This window comes from Mauremys mutica, chromosome 6, assembly GCF_020497125.1.
Source record: "Mauremys mutica isolate MM-2020 ecotype Southern chromosome 6, ASM2049712v1, whole genome shotgun sequence".
Taxonomy (NCBI): Eukaryota; Metazoa; Chordata; order Testudines; family Geoemydidae; genus Mauremys; species Mauremys mutica.
In genome coordinates, this window is record NC_059077.1 from 31,886,570 (window position 1) to 31,907,929 (window position 21,360).

General features: G+C 36.9%; 1 protein-coding gene across 2 annotated transcripts in view; it reads left to right on the forward strand.

Moving 5' to 3' along the window:
* NDUFS4 (NADH:ubiquinone oxidoreductase subunit S4) overlaps positions 1–21,360 on the forward strand; it is a 58,022-nt gene that overhangs the window by 9,883 nt on the left and 26,779 nt on the right. Inside the window, exon 2 of one of the 2 annotated variants that reach the window (XM_045020076.1) lies at positions 18,591–18,669. The exons of the other annotated variant lie outside the window; for it this stretch is intronic. Coding sequence (XP_044876011.1) covers positions 18,591–18,669 — 79 coding nt within the window. The remainder of the gene's footprint in view (positions 1–18,590; positions 18,670–21,360) is intronic. 2 annotated transcript variants of the gene reach the window in all.

Consider the following 21,360-nt stretch of genomic DNA (forward strand, 5'->3'; position numbering starts at 1 on the left):
TAAGAGAGGAGGGGGGCTCTTGCCACTCCAGATGGAGGGTGGGTGAGGCTCTGGTGCGTGAGGGAGCCATGCAAGGCCCCATGTAGTGGTGTTCTCAGGACTCCAGATTGCTTTATCCAGCCCTGCATATTTGCATCCTATGTGAGACAGAGCTCTGACCGAGACCTTCAGCACATTGGCTTGGCCCTGCAACTTCCATGTTCTCTCCTATGGTACACATCTTGGTCCTGATGAGCCAGGAGAGCTATTGTCCTGCTTTTTGGCTTCCGCTTTTATGGGCAATAAGGGTGTGAGAATGTTCTAGTTATGTAATTCATTCCCTCTTGTGGTAAAAGCTGCATGGAAAGAAGAAACTGTAGCCATGTTCTGACCCAGGAATAGGGGGAACAAAATGTTGAGCTTATAGCTTCAGTAAAATAATAAATTCAGCAGCCAAAATTTAGAATTCTGCTGCCATTGGGCAAATTTCCAAATACTTTCAGGGGAATTGGAATCCCAGCATATGCAGGGCCCTGATGATAGAAGTTAGGGTGATGGTAGAACACCTTTTATGTCATCTATTTTACTTCCTTGGTAGTACAAATTTTTCCAAACAGTCTATTTTCTAGTGCTCTCTGTGTACTAGATCTTAAATTACTATAGTATTGGGGTTTCTATCATTTATTTGGAGGAACTATTTCACAGACTGATAAATCTGGCCAGAAAGAGATCTCATTGTTTTCAGGCTAAATTTCCTTTTCTTAACTACTTTTCATTACATCTAGTTGCACCTTTTTGTCTCCCTAAATATCCTTAGAGGGGCAAAGACACCAAGTTTTTAGTTTATAGTGGGAAAAATATTGCCTTTTGGGTTACAAAAATGACCTTCAGTAGATGTCTCCTGTGGCCTTGGGCATTATAACTCAAGTCAACTGTGGAGTCACAGTTTTCCACTGCAGATTTCAACTCCAGACAATATTTACCTCAATATGTAATCAGAAAAGCTAAAAAGACAGCTTTTTGGGTGCTGCTTGTCTTCAGTGACTGGTAGGAGCTGTTGCCTCCAAAGCAATCATTTTCCAAGTAAGGTTAGCATCAGAATTGTTATGGCCCAAAATAACTTTTAATGGAAATTCTGGATAATTAAATGTAAAACGTGTAAGAAACAAAACAGTGCTTGCTACCTCTTTAGGATGCTTTTTATGGCTCGTCGCAGCATGAGACAGAACAGGCTGTGGATGAGTATCTAAAATTTTTATTTTTATTGGAAATAAAAGCAAACCAATGTGATAACTGTGATTGTGTTAATACCTATGTACTCTCTCACGACTGTCACCTCAATATGTTAAGATGATATGGGAGTAGGACAAGGCTGTGCTAAAGTGTTAAAAATTTAACTCCTTGGCTGTGTCCTAAGTTATTTGAAAACAGCTATCATGTTGCCTCTGTATACATAATTTGTACTACAGATAAGGCAGTTAGTATGGTACTACTTCCATGTTCTAAACTTTAAAATTTTCCCATTTATTTAAGTAAGCTTCAAAACAGGGTTTTACATAGCATAAATTTGTGGAAATATTAAAGAAATGGGTTCTTTCTTACTTATACTATTTATATATGTGGATGAAGGGAAGACTTAATCCTGTTCATAGCTGTTTCACTTATTTTTGATATTCAGATCATTTGTATACCAAAATAGTTTCCTTACAGTGCTTTTTTGTGCATTGCTGGTACTTTAGAAACTAAAAAATGAACAGTTTTCATTTAGACTCCATATTTTAACATGGGGCCAGTGTGTGTGTGTGTGTGGGGGGGAAATCACCTTTTGCACGTACTGTTAACTTTCCTATTATTGACTGGATTGTGGGAATGAAAAACCATGTTTACTGTAATCCTGAGAAGCTTTACATACTTTTATAGGGAAGCTTAAACCTAATCTTAATATAAATAGACTACTGAGTGAAATCTGTGCAGTGCCTTTACTCTCTGCACTATTTTATCTAGCAGTCTTAGTAGATTTGGTTGAGTCCTGTGGTGATATAAACATTTTCTTTAAGAATTGTCTGCGTTTACGTTACTTTCATCCTGTTACAAAAATGTGAGGAATTTCAATTTTTAAAAAAAGTTTTAGTTCAATTAAGTGAAAGCAAGGCACTGTCACACGGTTAAATGTTTTGTTTCTATAATGAGGTTCATTGTTGTCTTCTTGTAAGAACTTAACTCTAACTACTTTACAAACGTGTATCTCAAGGTTGGCCAGAAGTGTCATATATATAGTCTTCTGTAACTAAATAAAATAGGTCAATCTAGGAGGGGATAAGGTCAAAAATGAATTTCACCTTCTTAATGTATATTCAAATTTTAAAATTAGAACTAAAGTTTATATCAGATGTACTTAGGGACCTGAGAGGTCTCTCTTTAAACTAAAAATATGTGTAAATTTATCTATTATGTATTTCAAGGTGACATTGTTCCTTGCTGGTCAATATGGTATATTTAGATACCATTTTGATAACAAGCCACCTCCAGCTGCTGTGATTTATTGCTGTCTGAATCTTCCCTAGACCTGCAACTGATGTAGAGAAAGTAAATTAACTTTTGACTGTGCTAGACAGACTGTAGGCAGCCACAGAATTCGTGTGGGCAAACATTTCTTGCAGCTGTTTATAAGACTGGACTAGTAATATAGAAGTTTATTTTCATACTGAACCTTAATTCACTATTTTAAAAAATTGACTCTAAATTTACAGTTTACTTTTAAATAAATATTTGAAGGGATATCTTTCATGAAATTTGTGCTCCTTAATATTTGTATACTTTTCCCAGTTGCCATCTTAATATCAATCTAACAAAGTAAAAAGCCTCCCACAAAATGCTAATGATAAAATTTGTATTAATGTAAATAAATATTAGGTTTTAATTGACATTTAAGTAGATCTTTTAATCTTTGATAATTCATGCACAGAAGCTCTTTGGGAGATATTAAAACAACATAATTGAGAGACTGTACATGATTATAGTAATGAAATAAGGTATTCTTTTTAGATATTTGAAGGCCTAATGCAATGAAAAAGAGTGACTTAATTTTTTTTGTAATCCTTTTTTAAAACAACAACAACATAGAGCTTTTTCCTGCAGTAGTCTGACACTGCTGTGATGCATTCAAGGAATCTTTATATGCTCTCTGAAAATTGTCTGAAGTGCAGTTTCACAATAGTGATGTTTTATCTAAATGTAGATGTGATTGTGTTGAAAATGAGAAGCCACAGGTTAGACTCTCAATATTGTTGCCTGTGTTTTGAATTGGAATTTATAGTAAGAGTAAGCTTTGCATCCTGAGCACTAGTTTTGCCTTAGGGGTTTATTCCACTTTGGAAACTAGTCAGCATTAGCAGGTAGTCCTTTTAAGGAGCTAATAGCTGCTCAAAAGGCAAGAGCATAGAGAGAGAATACAACAGAGGGAAAAGAAAATACAAAGAAAGATCAACTGGGGTGGAGGAAGGGAATAATGCAGTAGAGAACAGGGGACCATAAGAAAATATAGAAAAGTAAACTATTTGAGTTTTTTTTTTAAATGTGTCTTTCTCAGTACTCTAGATTAAGCAGAAGAGCAAGTACAGAAATTAGCTGTAAATAGAAAATAAGAAGGGGAAATTAAGATACATGAAGTCTGGAGAGGAAAAAGGTGGAGTGAAAATATAGTTTAATTTGTCTCAAAATAAACTACAGTAAAATCACCTTATGTGCTAATAACATACAATAATGTATCCCTCATCTGTCTAAAGTATTATTGTCCCAAGAGAGTAGATATTTACATTATATAGTGTTCTCCGTTATATATATCAGGCTAGTCTTCTGAATTAGTTTTACATAATGATTATTTTCAAATGTGTCCTAGAAAGTTTGTTGTATCTAGATGTTTGATGTAACACTCTGTAAAACGATAATAGGAGACCCTAGCAGGAGGTAACTTGCATTGCAATTGGTCATTTGTTTCAAGCCAAAGGAAAATGTGCATGATAGAAGTTAATTATTTCACAGTTTTGCCCACAAGAAAAGAGCATTGTGATTAGACTCTTCGTAAAGAAAGATGTAATACTTTTTATATTCTATGTTATCTCTGACAGGTTTTAAATCTTATTGATACAGTGTAATGAGGTTAAAGATCAAAAGCAAATATGCTGCACACCCTAATGTTCCACCAGAAGTCCAACTGGAACTATTGACTACTGTAGTCTGGCCAAATTCTGTCTTAAGAACTCTAATGATATTTACAACACAACCTGACTTTTATTGGATGTTCAGTTAATTTTAATTCCTGGATGTGGGATTGCACCATTGTGCGTGTTGTCTGGATGCAACACTAAATGAAGCATACTAAAGTGTCATGATGGTTGATCCACTCTCAGTACTGTAAAATGCAGGTCTGCAGCAGCTGAACAAACTGGAGCTGGAAACAAATCCACAAATGCATAATAAGGCTTAAAATCAAATGTGATGAGTAAGCAGCAAGGTGGATAATTATGGTGGGAATAGTGACAGAGAAATAAGGTTGGGGTGGAATTGAGGACAAAAGCTATAGGTCAGGAAGGAAACCAAAGGTTGGGGGAGAAAAGCAGGACAAAGGAGATGGAATAAGAATGAAACAGGACAGGATTTCAAGGGGGTCCATTAGCTTGATAATCCCACTGTCATGTCTAGAGTGAACTCTGACTGCAGACAAGTCTGCGAAATGGTAAGTTTCATTTAGTTACTACTTCCAGAATGCAGTGCATTTCTTCCTTTCATTGATTTTATGAAGTATTTCAAAGTGAAACGCTGTGTGTGTGTGTGTGTGTGTGTGTGTGTGTGTGTGTGTGTGTGTTAGCTGTCTTTGCAATTGTGGCTCTCTCGCCAAACAAGTTGGCTTCACTTGCGGACTGAAAATGTGAAACCAAGAAGTTTCTCAATAACATTTTAAAAGATTATTTCACACACAGTTAGCTATATGGTTTTTAAATGGGACTATTCTGGGGATATGGAAGGCAAGGATGCACAAATTTACAAGCCAGGTTTTGTGGCCCTCACTATCTTGTGTTATCTCCAGACCTATCAATACAGTGCATGTTACTATAAATGCTCAATGAAATGAAAAGGAAGGCAACATCAAGAGGAAAGGCTAGACATGCAGTAATGTAGTATAACCTAAAATTTATATAAAGTTTCTAGTAGTTTTTTTGGTATTGTTTTTTGTTTAATTTTATACAATTCAGGATACATTTTATGCCAGAAAAAGAGCACAGACTTTCCTGCTACAGAGATGGGTTATAGATAGAGCCCTGCGTGGATACAAAATCTGCGATCTGCAAAAATGGTCTGTGTATATTCGCGGGTGCGGATATAAAGCAGATATCCACAGAGTTGTAGGGCTCTAGTTGTGGAACTTGAGTTTCTTTCATTCCTTGCAGTGTTGGCATTAAACCCTGGGACTTTTGTTCTTTTTACTACATAGAGAGCACTGAGCAGTTTTTTATTTACATTACTACTGATGTGGCCTGAATGTATGTATGTGTGTGAGGGGAGAAGTTTGACATTCAGAAAACAGACATAGCATACTTAGATCACCTGTGTTTTAATTGAAATTCCCTCCACCTTCAGCCTTCTCCCCATTTCTCGACCCTTTCCAAAAATAGATAATCCCCAAATCAATTGATAATTAAGATGCTGCTGCATGGGCCAAATTAATTAAATACTAGTAAATGTTTCCCCTCTAACATCCAAGTTTCCACTATTGCATTGAGAATCTGCCAACTCAGGATTATGATCAGAGATTAATTTCCAGACGTGTGTCTTCTGGTTTAGGGAGTAGTTGCATAATGCCCTTCCCCAGTTACACACCAAATTGCTGATCAGAAGTTATACTACAACAGATCGCAATAGTGAAAAACAATTCAGTCACTTGACATCAGTGGAACATCTTATAAATGATCCCATTGCTAAAGAAATTAATATCCACAATCTTGTCCTTTTTACATCACATGTTCTGTGACAGCTACTATAGTAATTTAGAATTGGTCTCAGATTGCTTCATTCTTAGTGTGCTGAGCCATACTGACGAAAGTGCTTATTTCCTTTTTAATAAAGTATTTAGTACTTACAAGGTCATGAGTTCAATTTCCAAAGACAGGTGATCTTCTGTACTAGTTGGCTTTGATATATGATACTTGGTAGTTAGTAGCCAAAGGTCAAACAATGTTAATTTTTTTTTTATTTTTTTTTTTGTATTTTTTTAGGCACACTCCAGATGAGCAACACCTGTATACCTAAAATGCAGTCTTCTCTAGCAGAAAAGCAAATTCAGTTAGTCCATGTAAATTGGGATATATATTACATTATACATCAACTCTTCATCATAACTGCTTATACCTGCTATACTTTTGAATGTTTTCATTTTCACAGTTTGGATTTTTTTTCCATTTTAAAGTAACAATTTCTGTAGTTTAGATTAGACTAGAACAGTTTTCCTTTCACCTATCTCAAACTCATTTTTCTGTTTTTTTCATTTAACCTAATTTTGAAGACAGAGGAGAAATTATGATGTGCAAGTATTGTCTAAGAATGTAGCTACTTTTAAATGGGGGACTTGCTTCTCCTCCAAAACCAAGTTAGTCATGCACTATTGTAATTGTAATACACAGACTTCACCTAAGTTGTTTTATAAACAGATATATATATATATATATATATATCAGATAGATAGATATATATAGATAGATAGATAGATATATATAGATAGATATATATATCAGATATATATATAGATAGATATATATATCAGATATATATATAGATAGATATATATATATATAGATAGATAGATAGATATATATATATATATATATATATATATATATATATATATATATATGAGAGAGAGAATTTTTAGATCCATAAACTCAGTGTTTACTAATAATGTTATTATATCATAACATCCTACATGAAAAAATGCCCTAGTTCGTTTTGAATCTACTTCTTAATCATAATATATTTCTAGCTATATATTATTTTACTTTTAGAATATAAAATGCACCATCCTGGAGCTTTTGAGCTCATGTACAATAAATACTGCTTGGTGAGTTACATTGGTTTAATGTATAACTTTGTTTCACATTCACATCCTTTGTCTAGCTTTTTCTTAGATTATTTCTGCTTTGTCCCTTTCTATGCAAGGTTCCCAAGAGTAACTTTCTGTTCTGCGTATTCAAGAGTTCTGTTTTGAATTTTATTTGTTCTAGTACCTACTGTTATTCAGGATTGGTCTTCTTAAAACTCCCTTAACGCTTGATCAGAATACATGCTTTTTCATAAGTGCTTTCAAAACCCTACTATTATATGATTAATGAGACATGGGGTTTGATTTCAGGCTTTCCTCTGTCTTCCTATTATGATTCAATTTTCCCTTTTCGAAACATCAAATTTTCTTCAACATACCTCCAACCATTGACCAAAAGGCAGTGCTAAAAGATCAGTCGGATGTCTCTAGTGGTTAAGTAGCAATTTTTTTTACAGTGAATTCAGTCTTACCTTATTGATTAGATCAGAGGAGTATGAATATTCTGCATGTGGTCATTCTGTGTACCAGCCAGGCAAGCACAGTAATTTGACCTCTTCTAAACATGGCTTCTTTACATTTTCCTTAATTTTTTTAGATAAGTCTCTATTACTTCAGTGTCTGTATCAGTCTTCCCAAATGTGTAAGTTTTTAATTTTTTTGGTTGTGTATTTAAATGCAAAAAAAGAAATGGAGTCTTCTTAGTATCATCTAAAATCAGTTAGTTGAATCTTAAAATCTGATTAAAAATAACACATTTTCAAGACTTGTGTTTAGGCCAAATGCCTTGCTTAATTTTAATGCAAAATTTAGCTAAAATATTTATAAAATGTAACATGTTTTTCCATATTTAACAAATCTGAGGCAAAGCTCAGGTCTGGTAACTCCACTTGGCACTTCTTGATCTTGAATGGCACAAAGTGGATTTAAACTAGCCAGGAACGATCAGCAGAGAGTTCTCCTTTACAGCAGAACTCTCGGATGGTGATGGTATCAGCAGAGTTGGCTCCTCCTTCCCTGATGTAAGGAGGGAAAGTGGTCATGTTGGGAATGAGCGCTGCTGTGCCTTATTTTCCACAGATATAAGGTTGCTGTTGGACCTTACACCAATGGTGTAAATTAGAGCTACTGCTTGGCCAGGATTAGGAAATTTGAAATGACTCCCTGATGGGCACCCTCACTTCCTGCGCAGGTGAAATGGAGAAGCTGGACCTCTATCACATGATAAGACGGTTTTAAAAAAATGTTGTAAAATTAAATTTTAAACAAACTACATATTACAATTAGAATCAGCATTTAAAATTTAATCCAAAAAAGACATCCAACAGGATTTAAGGACTGCACACTTCTCAATATGAAAAGCTAAGTAGGAGTTAAGATAAGTTGAAGCAAATCAAAATAAGCAAGGACTTAAATAGCTTAATCCTAGCTGAGGGCTCATAATATAGGCAGTGGATCTTATTATGCATGTCAAACAATATTTCTGAATTTAAGTGTCTAACTTGTTAATGTTTGAGTGGTTCTGTATCTTTCCACTTGGTTGCTGATTGACATAAGAGTGATTCTCACATCATAGTAGGAGTGAAAAAAAATTACTACTTGTTATGTCTGTGGTGAATTGGGGCTATATCTGTACAACTGATGTGTTCCATGTTAGATTATCTACACTGTGTGTCTGTCAGGCTGCAAACTTCATTTTGAATATGTAGCCTTTTGCTGTCTCCATGATTTGTTTGCCTCCAAGGTGGGTTGAAAATTACAAAGGCTGATGGAATTATCTAGTCACTGGAAATCTATTCACTTTTAATAAGACTGGTTCCTTCCCAGAAGAACTGGCTTAACGGGGGGAAGTCACCTCAGCAGCAATCATCTGACAGAGGTTCATGCTGATATGGGGGCACTGGCCAGAGTGTCACCTGACATGAAGCTGAAGGTTTTAAAAGGATAGAAGCTGATCTTCTCGGGGTCAGTTCTACAGTCCAGGTGGGAGAGACCATCCAGCATGTAGAAGTATCATGGTACAGGGGGGCCCTGACTGCTTTCCTGAGCCCAGATGGCCTCTGACTGGACAATCCGAGGGACTCGGACCTCGGGCTCAAAGAATGCCCTGGAGTGATGAGGAAATTGAGGCAATCACATGTGTTTAGCATTTGTTGTTTTGTATGGTTTGTACTGTCTTTTGCTTTACATAAGTATAAAACAGCATAAAACTGTTAGACCGTACAAAGTGTTTGTGTATATCCTTCACAAACTACTGCATTCTCTTGAGAGAATTAAACTCCAAACCAAAAGTTTCACACCTTTGAGGTGGAGTTTGGAAGAGAGGTGTGTTTAAGTACTGGGAAGTTTGAAGGATCAGTGCTCCACTCAGAGGGGCTAGGCAACTGGACAGTAGGTCCTAACTCTCAGAGGAGAGTGTCAGATAGAAGTCTGTGCCCTGAGAATGTGCCTAGGGATCTTAACATGGGGCAGTGGCTGAGCTTTGTTGAGGCTCCAGAAGCTTAATGCATCCCAGAAGATTCAGAGCATATAAGCTTGGATCCCCCCCTCAGAGCAGTCCTAGTGGAAGGTCAGGAGGGACTCTGTCACAGATCCTAGCAAATGTCAAATGGAGGAAATAGAATGTGTGAATTAATAGAAACCATTGCAGTACACCATTTATGACTTCACTAAGCAAACTTGTACATGGAGCAGTTGCAAAAGGGAATAGACACTCTTTGCAATAAGAAATGTGCCTGATTAGTTGATCATTTGGTTTTGTCCTTTGAATAACCAAGGGTTTGATGACCTCTAAAGACCGAAGTTTTGATTAGTGTCGCTTTAACTGTTGGTCTTCATCTGTGATGTTAAAAGCAGCTGCATTGCCAGGTAATAATAGACACCATATGCTTGGGAAACTATCTAGTGTGGGACAGATCTGCAGTACTAAGAACTGGACATTTTACACCAAAGTGTCAGTGAGCAGTGGCTTTATCCATGTACATTTGAGAACATAGTTACAATGCTTGTGTATATAAATGGTAGATGGCTACCCATTTGTGCATAAAAGGGCAGACATATTATTGCTTGCAGACCTCTGGCTTCTTAAAACCTTGTTTAAAATTGATCTCTTTATGCTATGTTGCCAAGAATCTGTACGGTGCTTGTGTAGGATACCTACCCTTTTGACATTATTTGAAGTGAAAACAGAAGTTCTTGAAAGAATTCTTAGATCCTCTGGAAGAGTTAAACCACTAGAGTTAGCAGCAGGTTTATGTCAGACAGATGGTTATGTTGTCACTTTTACCAATTAAGTTTAGAAGGCTCTTTAGCTAATCTGGAAATAAAATATAATGCCAGTGGTCTATAGTAAAGGTTCCCAAACTGCTATGATCTAGAGATCACAAGTATTCCATGGAGAGTGGCAGGTCACCTGGTGCTGGCTGCTTCATATTTCCAGCTGCTAAATTGCAATAAAAGGAGCAAAAAAATTTATTTATTTATTTTTTTACATAATCAAATAGATATGTCACAAAAGTTACGTGATTGCAAATGTGAAGGAAGTCTGGGAGATAAATCATGTGGTTATATGGTTCACCTTTATGAATAAGGTTTGAGTACCCTGAACTATTGCAATTTTGGGGTATCTTTCCAGCTGTCTCCTGTAACATTTTTAATATGGAGTCCACATTTGAAAATTAATTTACTGGGCCAATTATTTAGTCTGTTTATTTTGTGTAAATATTTTGTATTGCAGTGATATCTAGAGGCTCTGTTCATGGATCAGGGCTCATTTAGACTCTGCACTGTACAAACAAGTGAAACAAAGACTGTCCCTGCACCAGATAGATAAACACAAAAATGAGGGTGGAATGGGATAGTGTGAGGACAAGGACCACATCTTGGACGATGCCACTCAAGAGAAGAAAGGGTGAAGGCAGGTGACCTGCCAAAAGAGACACTGAAAGATCAATAGGAGAGGGAAGGAAAAGCCATGCAAGGATGAAGCCATAAAAATCAACAGAGGGCGTGATTTTTAAAGAAGCAGGGATTTGTCAATAGAGTCAAAAGCCACCAACAGGTCAAGGAACATGTGGATGGAGCAGAGTAGAGGTTTGGCCAAGAAGTGCATCCAAGAATTGAGTGAGAGTAGTTTCAGTGGAGGAGATGAAAGATGGAACTCGAAGAGGGAAACTTCAGCAGTGTTTTTAGATGGCATGTTTTGTTACTTTGGAAGTGAAGTAGGATAGGGAGACGGTGTAGTAGAGGCATGCAGAGTCAAGATTGTGCTTTGCTTTTTTTGTTTTTACGAGGAAGGCTGAGATGTGCCTGTATTTTGAGGGGAATGAACCTGAGGATAATAAAAAGTTGAAGGGGGGAGAAGTTTTTGAAGCTCTGAGTACAAGTAGCACCCTGTGAGATCAGTTTAGTGAGATTTTTTTGGTATTTGACACCTTTGAAATCAGACCAAAACTTGTTGCGATGATTGTGAACTTTGAATAGTCGGGTTACTCCTACTCAAATTATCAAATACTGTAGAATCCAAATCAATACCAAGTCCCACAAGTTAATTTCCCATGAAAGATAAAAATCAGTCAATAGCTTCTATAGTTCAAAAAATTGTTAAGCCTGAAAGATATGCTAGTATCATGTATTCTACTGACACGAAAGACTCTATATGCTTCTACTTCAAGTTCCAGCTATCTCTTCTCTTGGATGTTCATTTTCAGCCCCATTTCAAATAAAGAGCTCCCAGACTGTTCCCTAGCCTGGTAGCAAGCAAGAACAGATTCAAAGAGGTCATCTGACTGAGGAAACACATAGGCTTATGATCGCTATGATTGCCAGTCTGTTTGGCTGTAAATCCTTAGTACAGGGAAGATAGTCATGAAAAGAAGCAGAAACTGGCTAGAGACCCAAGCTATTTGACTAGCTCATCTTTCTCTTACAAAAACAGATGTAACTTCAACCTGTCCGCTATGATGGACAGCACTATCATGATGGCCTATACAGACAAACAAGTGTAACCTCTTCTTGGGGTCTGCATAGCAAAAAATCAGCACAGCACAACTGGATAAGTAGACAAGAGGTGAACTCAGTGGAGTCTTTTTGTCCATAGCAAAACTGGGGTCTTTTTGTAAACAGACTGAAATGACAGAACAAGAGTTTATTCCTGACCTATTAGGCAGTGGCTCTGAATATACTGTTTCAAAAGTAGTCAGTCTGCCTATTTTACTCCTTCCACTCCTGAAGAAAAGTAATGAGTAATTCCAGTAGCTCTCTTCTGGGCTGAGAGTTCATAGTTTCTGGACCTTGTGGAATTGTCCTTGCACATTTTTCTCTCTCATTCCCTAAAGAGAGCCCAGAACTATCAGCCAAACTTAAATAAACATTGTCAAAAGGTTTGGATGTTGAATGCAAATAACTGGGTTGTGGGGAATAGTCCTCTGTAGTAACTGATACCCTTTCCATCTGTGAGGAATAGATTTGGAATATGCTTTATTTGGCTTCCATTTGGTTTATAGTATAGAAAAGAAAAAATATATCGAACTCCAGGCGATATAATTCCTCAAACACTAGAAGTTTTGCAGGTTGATCTGCCATTAGTTCTGAGTGAAAACATCCTAAAGATTCATGAGCCATGCCCACAAAACAGAGGTAAACAGGGTTTATTGGATTTTTTTTGTTTTTGTTTTGTTTTTTTGTTCTCGTATCATAGATTTGTAAGGCCACAAAAGACCATTGTGATCACATAGTTTGTGTTACGTAGGAGGTAAGACTATCAATTTCCTGCCCTCCTTTCCCCCTAGTAATTTCTGCATCAAATGTAATAACATTACATTGCATTAGAGCATATCTCTTAGAGAGCCAACCTTAATTTAAAGACTTCAGGTACTTTCAAGAGAATTCACCAGATTTCTTGATGTGGATTACCCTCGCTGATTGAGTGATTGATTACTCTCACTGATAAAATCTTATGCCATAATGCAAGTTTGAAATTGTGTAGTTTCAGCTTCCAGCCATTCAATCTCATATATGTTTTTCTGCTAGATTAAAGAGCCCTCTAGTATGAGAGATCTTCACCATGGGTAGCTTTGTTAGCTTGGCCAATGCCAGCCACTCCTTTTTAACTTAATGCACTGGTGATCTGTCTGTTCCATTTTTTTTTTTTAGTTTTTATTTACCTACACAAAGAAAAAAATGATTGGGTGTCTGTGTGAATTTTTCAGAGAGGAAAAATCCTTAGAAATTTCAAGACCAAAACTTCATTTAAAAATGAGCTAACATTTAACTACTCATAATTTCCTAAACACAAACTTCCTAAACACAAACTTAAAAGCAAGGAATTGGATTGGCTCTGAACAATTGGTGAAAACTCATGATCAAATGCCATTTGGCACTAAATTTGTAACAACTCTGAAAGAGTAAAGAAACTAACATGGAAATTATAAAGATATAATATAAAATGAACATACATTAGCAATATTTGTAAAAGTGGAAAAATTGTAGTAGTGTAAAAGAAACTTGAGAATATTTGATATGCAAATTAAAAGAAAAAACTTTGGCATCCATTATGCCATTTTTAGAGCCACCTTTTAAAGTAAAACATCAGTTTAAGTCTTGGTTATCCACTGATCTCAAGAACAACAGATTTCTGCTGGTGCTTCATGATCAAAATGCTATTGCATTAAAAGAATTATTTATCTAAGCCAAAGCATACCTAGACTAGTATGCATGTCTTATTAAAGTGAAGTAAAAAGTTTTTTTAAAATCAAAGATTAAAATAGAATGAATACTGAGTTCATGGGTTTTCAGTGGTCTTCTAACTTCTTTTCCTATATACCAGCAGTTGATATAATTCCTTTTCGCAGTTGATGAATGCAAAAATAAACAAAGGACTTGTAATATTTTTACCACATAGGGTTGTTTGAACACACTCAGTACTTCTGTTTCTAGCAGGTACAGCTAGTTCAGTTAAACATTTTTCTGTTTTTTTTCTCTTTAGTGAATCTTTATTCCTATTTGAAAATACAATGCTTTGTTGCAAAGTTATTTTTCTTTTGCTCCTCAGGAGTGCTCTGTGGGCAGCACTCTATTGGCCACAAAATTGTTCTCCAACTCCTATACAGTTTCTTTCTGACCTAATAGATGGGAGCATTTGAACAGAAGAGTAATTGCTGAAAACTCTCTGTGACACTATACCCCATATCACTGTGTAGAATATTATTATATGATTATGGTATAATTATGATGTATTTTGTACAAGACAGATCATGTGAGGTGTCATTGGAAAAGTGATAGTTTGCTGAATATGATTATCCTATTCGTTTGCATGTATCATTTTTGTATCTAAATTAGGAATATTGACTATTTATCTGCATTTCAATTATGCTTACTCTGGGTGACACCCACAACTAGCCTTTCTGGTACAACAGTGAAGAAGCCAAAGACAATGGACCCTGGAAGAACTTAACCTTCCTGTGAATGTTCTAGACAGCCTGTAAGTAATGGCTGCTATAACTCAGGTATGCAAGGTCATGTGACCAGACCATATGTCTTTGGACTCCATCTTGGGATGTCAGTATTTTTCCACAAACCGGACTGGGAATCAAGTTTTGAAACAAAGGGTTCCGCCATATGCTAAAGCTATATAAGGCAAGGAGTGACATCACTCCCCACACAAGAACAATCCTGGATACACTTGAGGAACAAAGACTGAATTGAGGGAAGTTCTGGACCCAGACTAAAGGGATTTCTAGCCTGTGTATGAAAGACCTGGGATTCTAAGCTGTAAAGCAAGTGCAGTTTGTCCCTTAAGAATCTGCAGCCTGCTTGTATCATCAGCCAGGGTGAGAATTCGCTAATTCATATCTTTTGAGGTTAATAAACTTGTTTTTGCTTTATCTAAACCAGTGAGTTGGAGTGAGGTGCTTGGGAATCTTAGCTCAGAGAGGCTGTTGCATATTCCTCTCCACATTGCATGGTGGGGACTCTATGAGCTTACACCGTGCAGTTCCCTGTGCAGCACAAGACAGTATAATTTTGGGTTTATGCTCCAGAGTGCCTAGGAAGCTGAGAGTTACTGTGGCTTTAGCCTTTCTACTGTTGGTTGGTTTGTGCAGTGGCTAGTCCGAGAGCCTGCATGTAACTGCAGCTGGGTGTGTCCCTACCTGTGTGCATGCTGGTGGACGTGTAAGACCGGGAGCAGGTCTGCAGCTTGTCACAGCAGCACAGTCTGAGGAGCCTAGGCTGGTGGGTCAGAGGGCTCAGTGGTACCCCAGTTCCCAGAGGGAACCTATTACTCTCTCTTCCTGGTAGCTTTCAGAATGAACAGAACTGAGAAACTTCAGTAACTAATCTACATCTGCAGTGTCCACAGGTGTATCATCTGCACTTCGTGGCCAGTTGATATTAAAAAATGGCTGATGCATCTCAAAATTTGCCGTGGGTGTATGATTTTCATCATCATAAGATGATCCTCAACCAAAAAAACCACGGCCTTCTGTGTACTATACCACATTTGAAGATGTGTGGGATCAGAGATTGGAGGACCACAGACAATGCTGTAGTTGCCTTGCTAAACCATTTTAAACTTCTGGTATGTCTGTTTCAAATCAGAGTGAAATTGGACTATTGTCGGCATCAAAATGGTTTCTTGAGCAAGGGTCAGATAGCCTTTTAAGCAGAGCTGATATCTTGCTCTTCTGCAGGAAGTCGTAAAAAATCTGTTCCACTGGCGGTTTTCTTATCTCCCCACTGTCCTTCACCAGCCAAGAGAGACCTGGATCTGACTAGCATGTCTTAGTGTGCACATCCCTAGCACTCCAAGAACCTCAGGAAGCAGCAATAGTTGAAACCCAGGTTGTGTACTGACCCTCCCCACTCTCTTCCAGGCATACCTTTCCTACCATGCAGACAAACAGATCAGTCTGATCTATGTGATCTTATTGTTAAAATAGCTTGAAAATTCTTTAACTTTCTGGATGTAAACAGCTTTGATTTAACCTGGGGGGGTTCATTCTCCTGGACTATTCTGCTGATTGATATTGTGAAGGTGAAGATATCCATATAAGCTCTTTAGTTTCATTTATTCCTATTTGGAACAAGACTTCTCCCCCCAATGCTCCACCCGTATTTCCTTCTGCTTCATCTGAAAAAAAAATACTATTGTGTAAGATGGAACCAGAGAAGGTTGTGTTCATGAGTAAAGGATGAAATATCATTAAAAGGTCCCAGTAAGCCATTCCTTTATTAGCCTGCCAATTTCCTTTGAGCCCTCTGAAACCCATTGGATTATAGTTTATTATTCGTACTGCAGTAGTATCTAGGAGCCCCAGTCATAGATCAGAACATCATTTGGCTAGGCACTGTACAGGCACATTACAAAAGGCAGTCCAGTAAGCCTGCAAGGTCAGACCATCAAGAAAGCTTGACAGAAGTAAGTGCTTCAACCAACAAAACAGAGGTGGATAATGGTCAGTCTTTAAAGGCATATCCCCTTTCTCTCACCCCTCCACCTCCAATGTCAGTCCCAAAAACAAGATCCAGAGTTCAGCCACTTGCTAGAACTGAGCCAGAAGCTACCTGAGACAGACACACAGTTGTCACTATAGCCAAGAGATCTTAAGCTAATTAAGAAGGTTCGTCATCTGCATTTATGCTGAAGTCACCCAGAACAATTGGTCTCTCTTATTCCAGTGCTGCCACAGAGGAAATCTGTCAGCTCAAGCAAGAATTATGAGTTCACGTGGTCAAGTGGGATGATGCAAGAATTTTTGTACTTAAAAAGGCTGCATTATCATGAAAAAGTAAAAATAATAAAAGAAGGAATTTGTTTTGTAATTGATGGCAAACTGCTTTTTTGGCAAATCAAATTTAATATAGTTAAATATGAACTGCATTAATGCACATTAAATAACATAGACCAATGGGAATACACAACTGAAGTAGAATTGCGTTGAGCTTGAAATAATAGTAACATAACCTCTTGGAATGTTGTTGTTTTCCTGGATAAATGGAGTTGGATCCTACTAATTCCAATTATAACTTTGCATAAAATAGTTGTGGCTTGACCTGTGCTCAGAGATCTCAAACTCTTCCAAGCAATAATAGCTAGAACTTTGTCAGCATTGTTAAAATAACTTTTTCAGTCACTTTAAATGTCAATTGGACTGTTTTCTCTAAAATGGAGGAATTAATGTAGTTGATGTTACAAAGTGCAGTAAAGCTGGTTTATTACTAAATTTTGGGAATAGATGAATTTATAATAGCCATTTGGACCCTATACCTTCAAAGCACTGTACATCATTATAAGACGTGCTTTTCAAATTTGTTCCTGAATGCTTGTATGAAAACTCATAGGTCTTAAACTGTATTTCGTATTGTAGCCTACTAAACAAATGTACATAGTTGTTGGCTTCTATTTTTGGCTTAGATTGTATTTTAAAAAAAATATCTGAACATACTGTCATTCTGTTCGTGAAAAATTTGGATTTCAGAATGTACTCATATCGCATGGTTGGCTTTCAAAAATTGTGTAATGTAGTGATAAAAGATATGCCAATAAATCACCAGCAAGTCAGCCATGACACCTCATAAACAAAAATCTCATAAATTTCATTTGCATTATGAAGTGTGTCTAACTTTCTGAATTATGTAACCTCTGAAGGACAATCGAAAACTACCGTAGTCTGGTCCACTCTTCTATATTCTCACACTTTAATGCGTCATTTGTTTAAAGCAACCTGAATTAAACATGAAGCACACTATGAGTTAGCAGAGAAAACTGCCCTTTCACTTGCTGTTGTACTGTTTTGCCAAGGGACTAACTGCTTTTGTAGGGCCCAATCCTGCTCCCAGTGACTCCATAAAAATTAATGGCAAAACCATCACTGAATTAACTGGGAGCAGGATTGGCTTCGTAGTTTTGCCCATACTTAATGTTATGGGTTTTACTAATTATGCTAAAAGGTTAACCAAAATGTTCGGAAGTTACTAAACAGATCAACAGTTGAGGTAGAAATGAATCAAAATGAGCTGTACTTAGTCATAAAGACAGAATTTGTATCTGAATTATCAGTTAAGAGGAGTGAGTTTGTTTGTTTAATATCCTGTTATTAAACGGTACAACTAGCTTATGCCATTGGGATAGAATTAAGATTGTTTTCCTCTGATGCCATCATTTAGGGATCAGAGTTCCTGAATACTTGCAGCAGCTTTGTGTTTTTGTCTGTTCGTGACAAACCAACTACTGTACATTCATATAGAGCAGTACAGTCCTTGCCACTGGCAGTCTCTCTGTGACGAGAGCCTGTAGGCTGACATAAAGTGCAGCCTGTTGTGAACTGCTAAGTGGGAGTCTGCCAAAAACTCAGCAGACAGAACTAATTGGGGAGAAAAAGGATTTTTGTGCCCTCATCTCTCCCTCTTCCATTTTTTTTACAAGATGGATATTGATAAAGTAACTTGTTTATGTAAGATTTGTCTGCCTCTATTTTCTCATTGCATGAATCATTTTTTAACTTCAAGTCTTGCACTGCAGGTCACTGAGCACTTCCACATGGCGGCTGGCACAGGACCAAGCTCAAGACACGCAACTCATCACAGTTGATGAAAAATTGGTAAGGGTTTTCTACTGCACACTGCTATGATACTGCCTTCAGGGTTATTTCTACACAATAGGCATTCAGTATGGTATTCCATGCTCTTGTAGGAAAGCCATATAAATGTAAACTACAAAGCAAAAATCTCTCATACATTTTAAAGTGAGAATATTAGTGAGCCATAAGGAAATCTGTATGTGAAAGAAATTCATGGTTACAAATATTAAACAATACAAAATCATGAAACTACCTTGGTGTTGATTATTTTGTGGTCAAGAAACAGTAAGAACTCTATTTTTGTAATTAAAGTGCTATTTTTGAAAGCCATACATTTGCCTTTTTAGTGAAATCACATAGAATTTGCCACTGCTTCCTAAAATTAACTTTACTGGGTTCTACAGTGCTGAAGAAATAGTCTAAAGAACGATGCAAAGTTAGTGTTACTTTGTACCTATACTCGGCTTTTGAATATGCATGAGGGTTAGATTACAACTAGGAACAAATGCATAGCATTCTTCTCCTAATCAGTAGCAGATTAGAATTTTGGCAACCTTCTCTTATAAATTTTGCAATGTGTGGTCCGTTACTTTAGATGCAACCTGATACTTATGCTTACAATATACAATAGCATAAGTTTTGTAAGACTTCCAGGACTTCTGGTGGGAATGTGTCATAGCAAAAGCATGTTTTTCATTGGCTTTCTTACCACTTTTGAATCTTAATTTTTAAAAAAATCCCATAATAGATGGTTCATATTGTATTTACCTTCAGGCGTACAAAAACATCTTAACTTTTTGGGAATAAAAAGAAATACTTGAATTTTTTTTATCTAAATTGAAAATGTGTAATAGTAACTTCAGTATTGAGACATTTTAAAGCTTTTGAACATCTTTTTGAAACTTTATTTCCCATAGTTTCCATAATATAAATATGGGTCATTCTTTCCTTTTCTATGTCAACAGGTAACTGTTCAGATTATCTGTAAATACATTTCAGTAACCTTAATCATTTTACCTGAATCTCATTTTCAAAAATAATAAACATGACACTAAAGTTTATAAACTAGAACTAAGCTTTTTTTTCTCTATTTTGGCAGATCTGGTTATTCAGTTGGACAAATGTGTAACTTGTTGTGCAGCATGTGCCATTTTATGTATAGAAACTTAAATACAATATTTTCAGTATATGGATAAAAAGTCACTGGATGCTGCCTAAATACTCATGTTCCTGTTTTTCCTAGATTTAATAATTATCTTTTGAATTGCATTTCATATAATTATTGTAGCACTGTTCCCTAATCTAAAGATTTAACACTGGAGTGGTAATTTGTATTGTAGCTACATGTATCTTGGCTACAAAGGGGTCAAGTTCAATTTATACATTTTGTGGACTTTTTGGTATTATGTACAATACTTTCAAATTTGATAATGCAATCCCTGATTAATTCTGTAAATACAGTATTAATCTGGCAGCCCTTTAAATAGTAAATAAGATGATTAAATGTTCATTTTGTCCAGGTCTTCCCAGTACTATGGTAATAGGTCTAACCAAATACTGTCATTCATTTACAATTTATTTGTGGATTTTACTGGAATATTTTTCTTCTGTGCTCATATAGGGCTTGAGATTAATTTTTGTAATACTATGAATCTTTTCAACTATTGTGTCTGTAGACTTGGTTACAGTCTGAATTAGATTTGTTTGTAATGGAGTCAATGTAGAAACCATTTCAGAAAAACACACACCTGAATAAAAATAACAGGCCTTTAATAGTTCATGTTTATAAACGAGGAGGGGTTTCAAGTGAATGTTTGATGTAGATTAGGTTGCTGTGTAAATAACTTAATTTTGGTTGTTGACACGACTTCATTTTTATTAAATCATACATTAATTCAGTCGTAAATTAGGATTAAATCCCTTATTTATCAGCAAATCACTTTTCAGAGACTTCAATACTAAATTTTCTGTTAGTTTTTTCAAAAATTAGTGCTAAGCATAACGAAACCACGCTGTATCTATGCATAATTATATAGTTAAATTACATTGCAGAAATTGATACTTTTTTCTTCCTGGAAAAGTTTCACATTTGCTGCATGTGTAGATATCTCCTCATCAGAACTCATTAAACCAAATTGTGCAATATGAGTTGAACTCTTATTCCACCACCCCTCCCCCCAATTTTGTCATAACCACTGTCACAGACTCCCAGGACTCATGCTCTCTCTCGGCTCCGTACGGTCCCTGGGAGGAACCCCCTTCAGTGTCACAGCCTTTCTCGAGGGTTCACTCTCTCTCTGGGGGTTAAACCTTGTGCTTCAGCGCCTCCTGGATCCGCAGTTCCCTGAACCTTCAGCATGCATGTCTCCTGCTGTGGGTCCCCTCAGGGAGTCCCCTCGCTCTGGACCCCCAAGACCTTCATACCCAGAGGGAATAATGCAACCCCGATCTCTAGGCTGCAGTGACTCTCAGCCAGCGTAAAACAGAAGGGTTTATTGAACATCTGAACACAACACAGGAAGTTCTCAAAGCCCTTGGGCCTAGCAACCCTCAACACAGTTCATCTAGGTCTTTCGCCCATCCAGGTGGGCTCTGGTTGCTCTCTCTCTCTCTGCAGTCCAGAAGCCCCCTTCTTTCAGCTGACCATCCTATATCACCTCCCTGAACAGCCCCTCCTCTGTCCTTTGTCTTCGGTCCCAGATAAACAGGCCA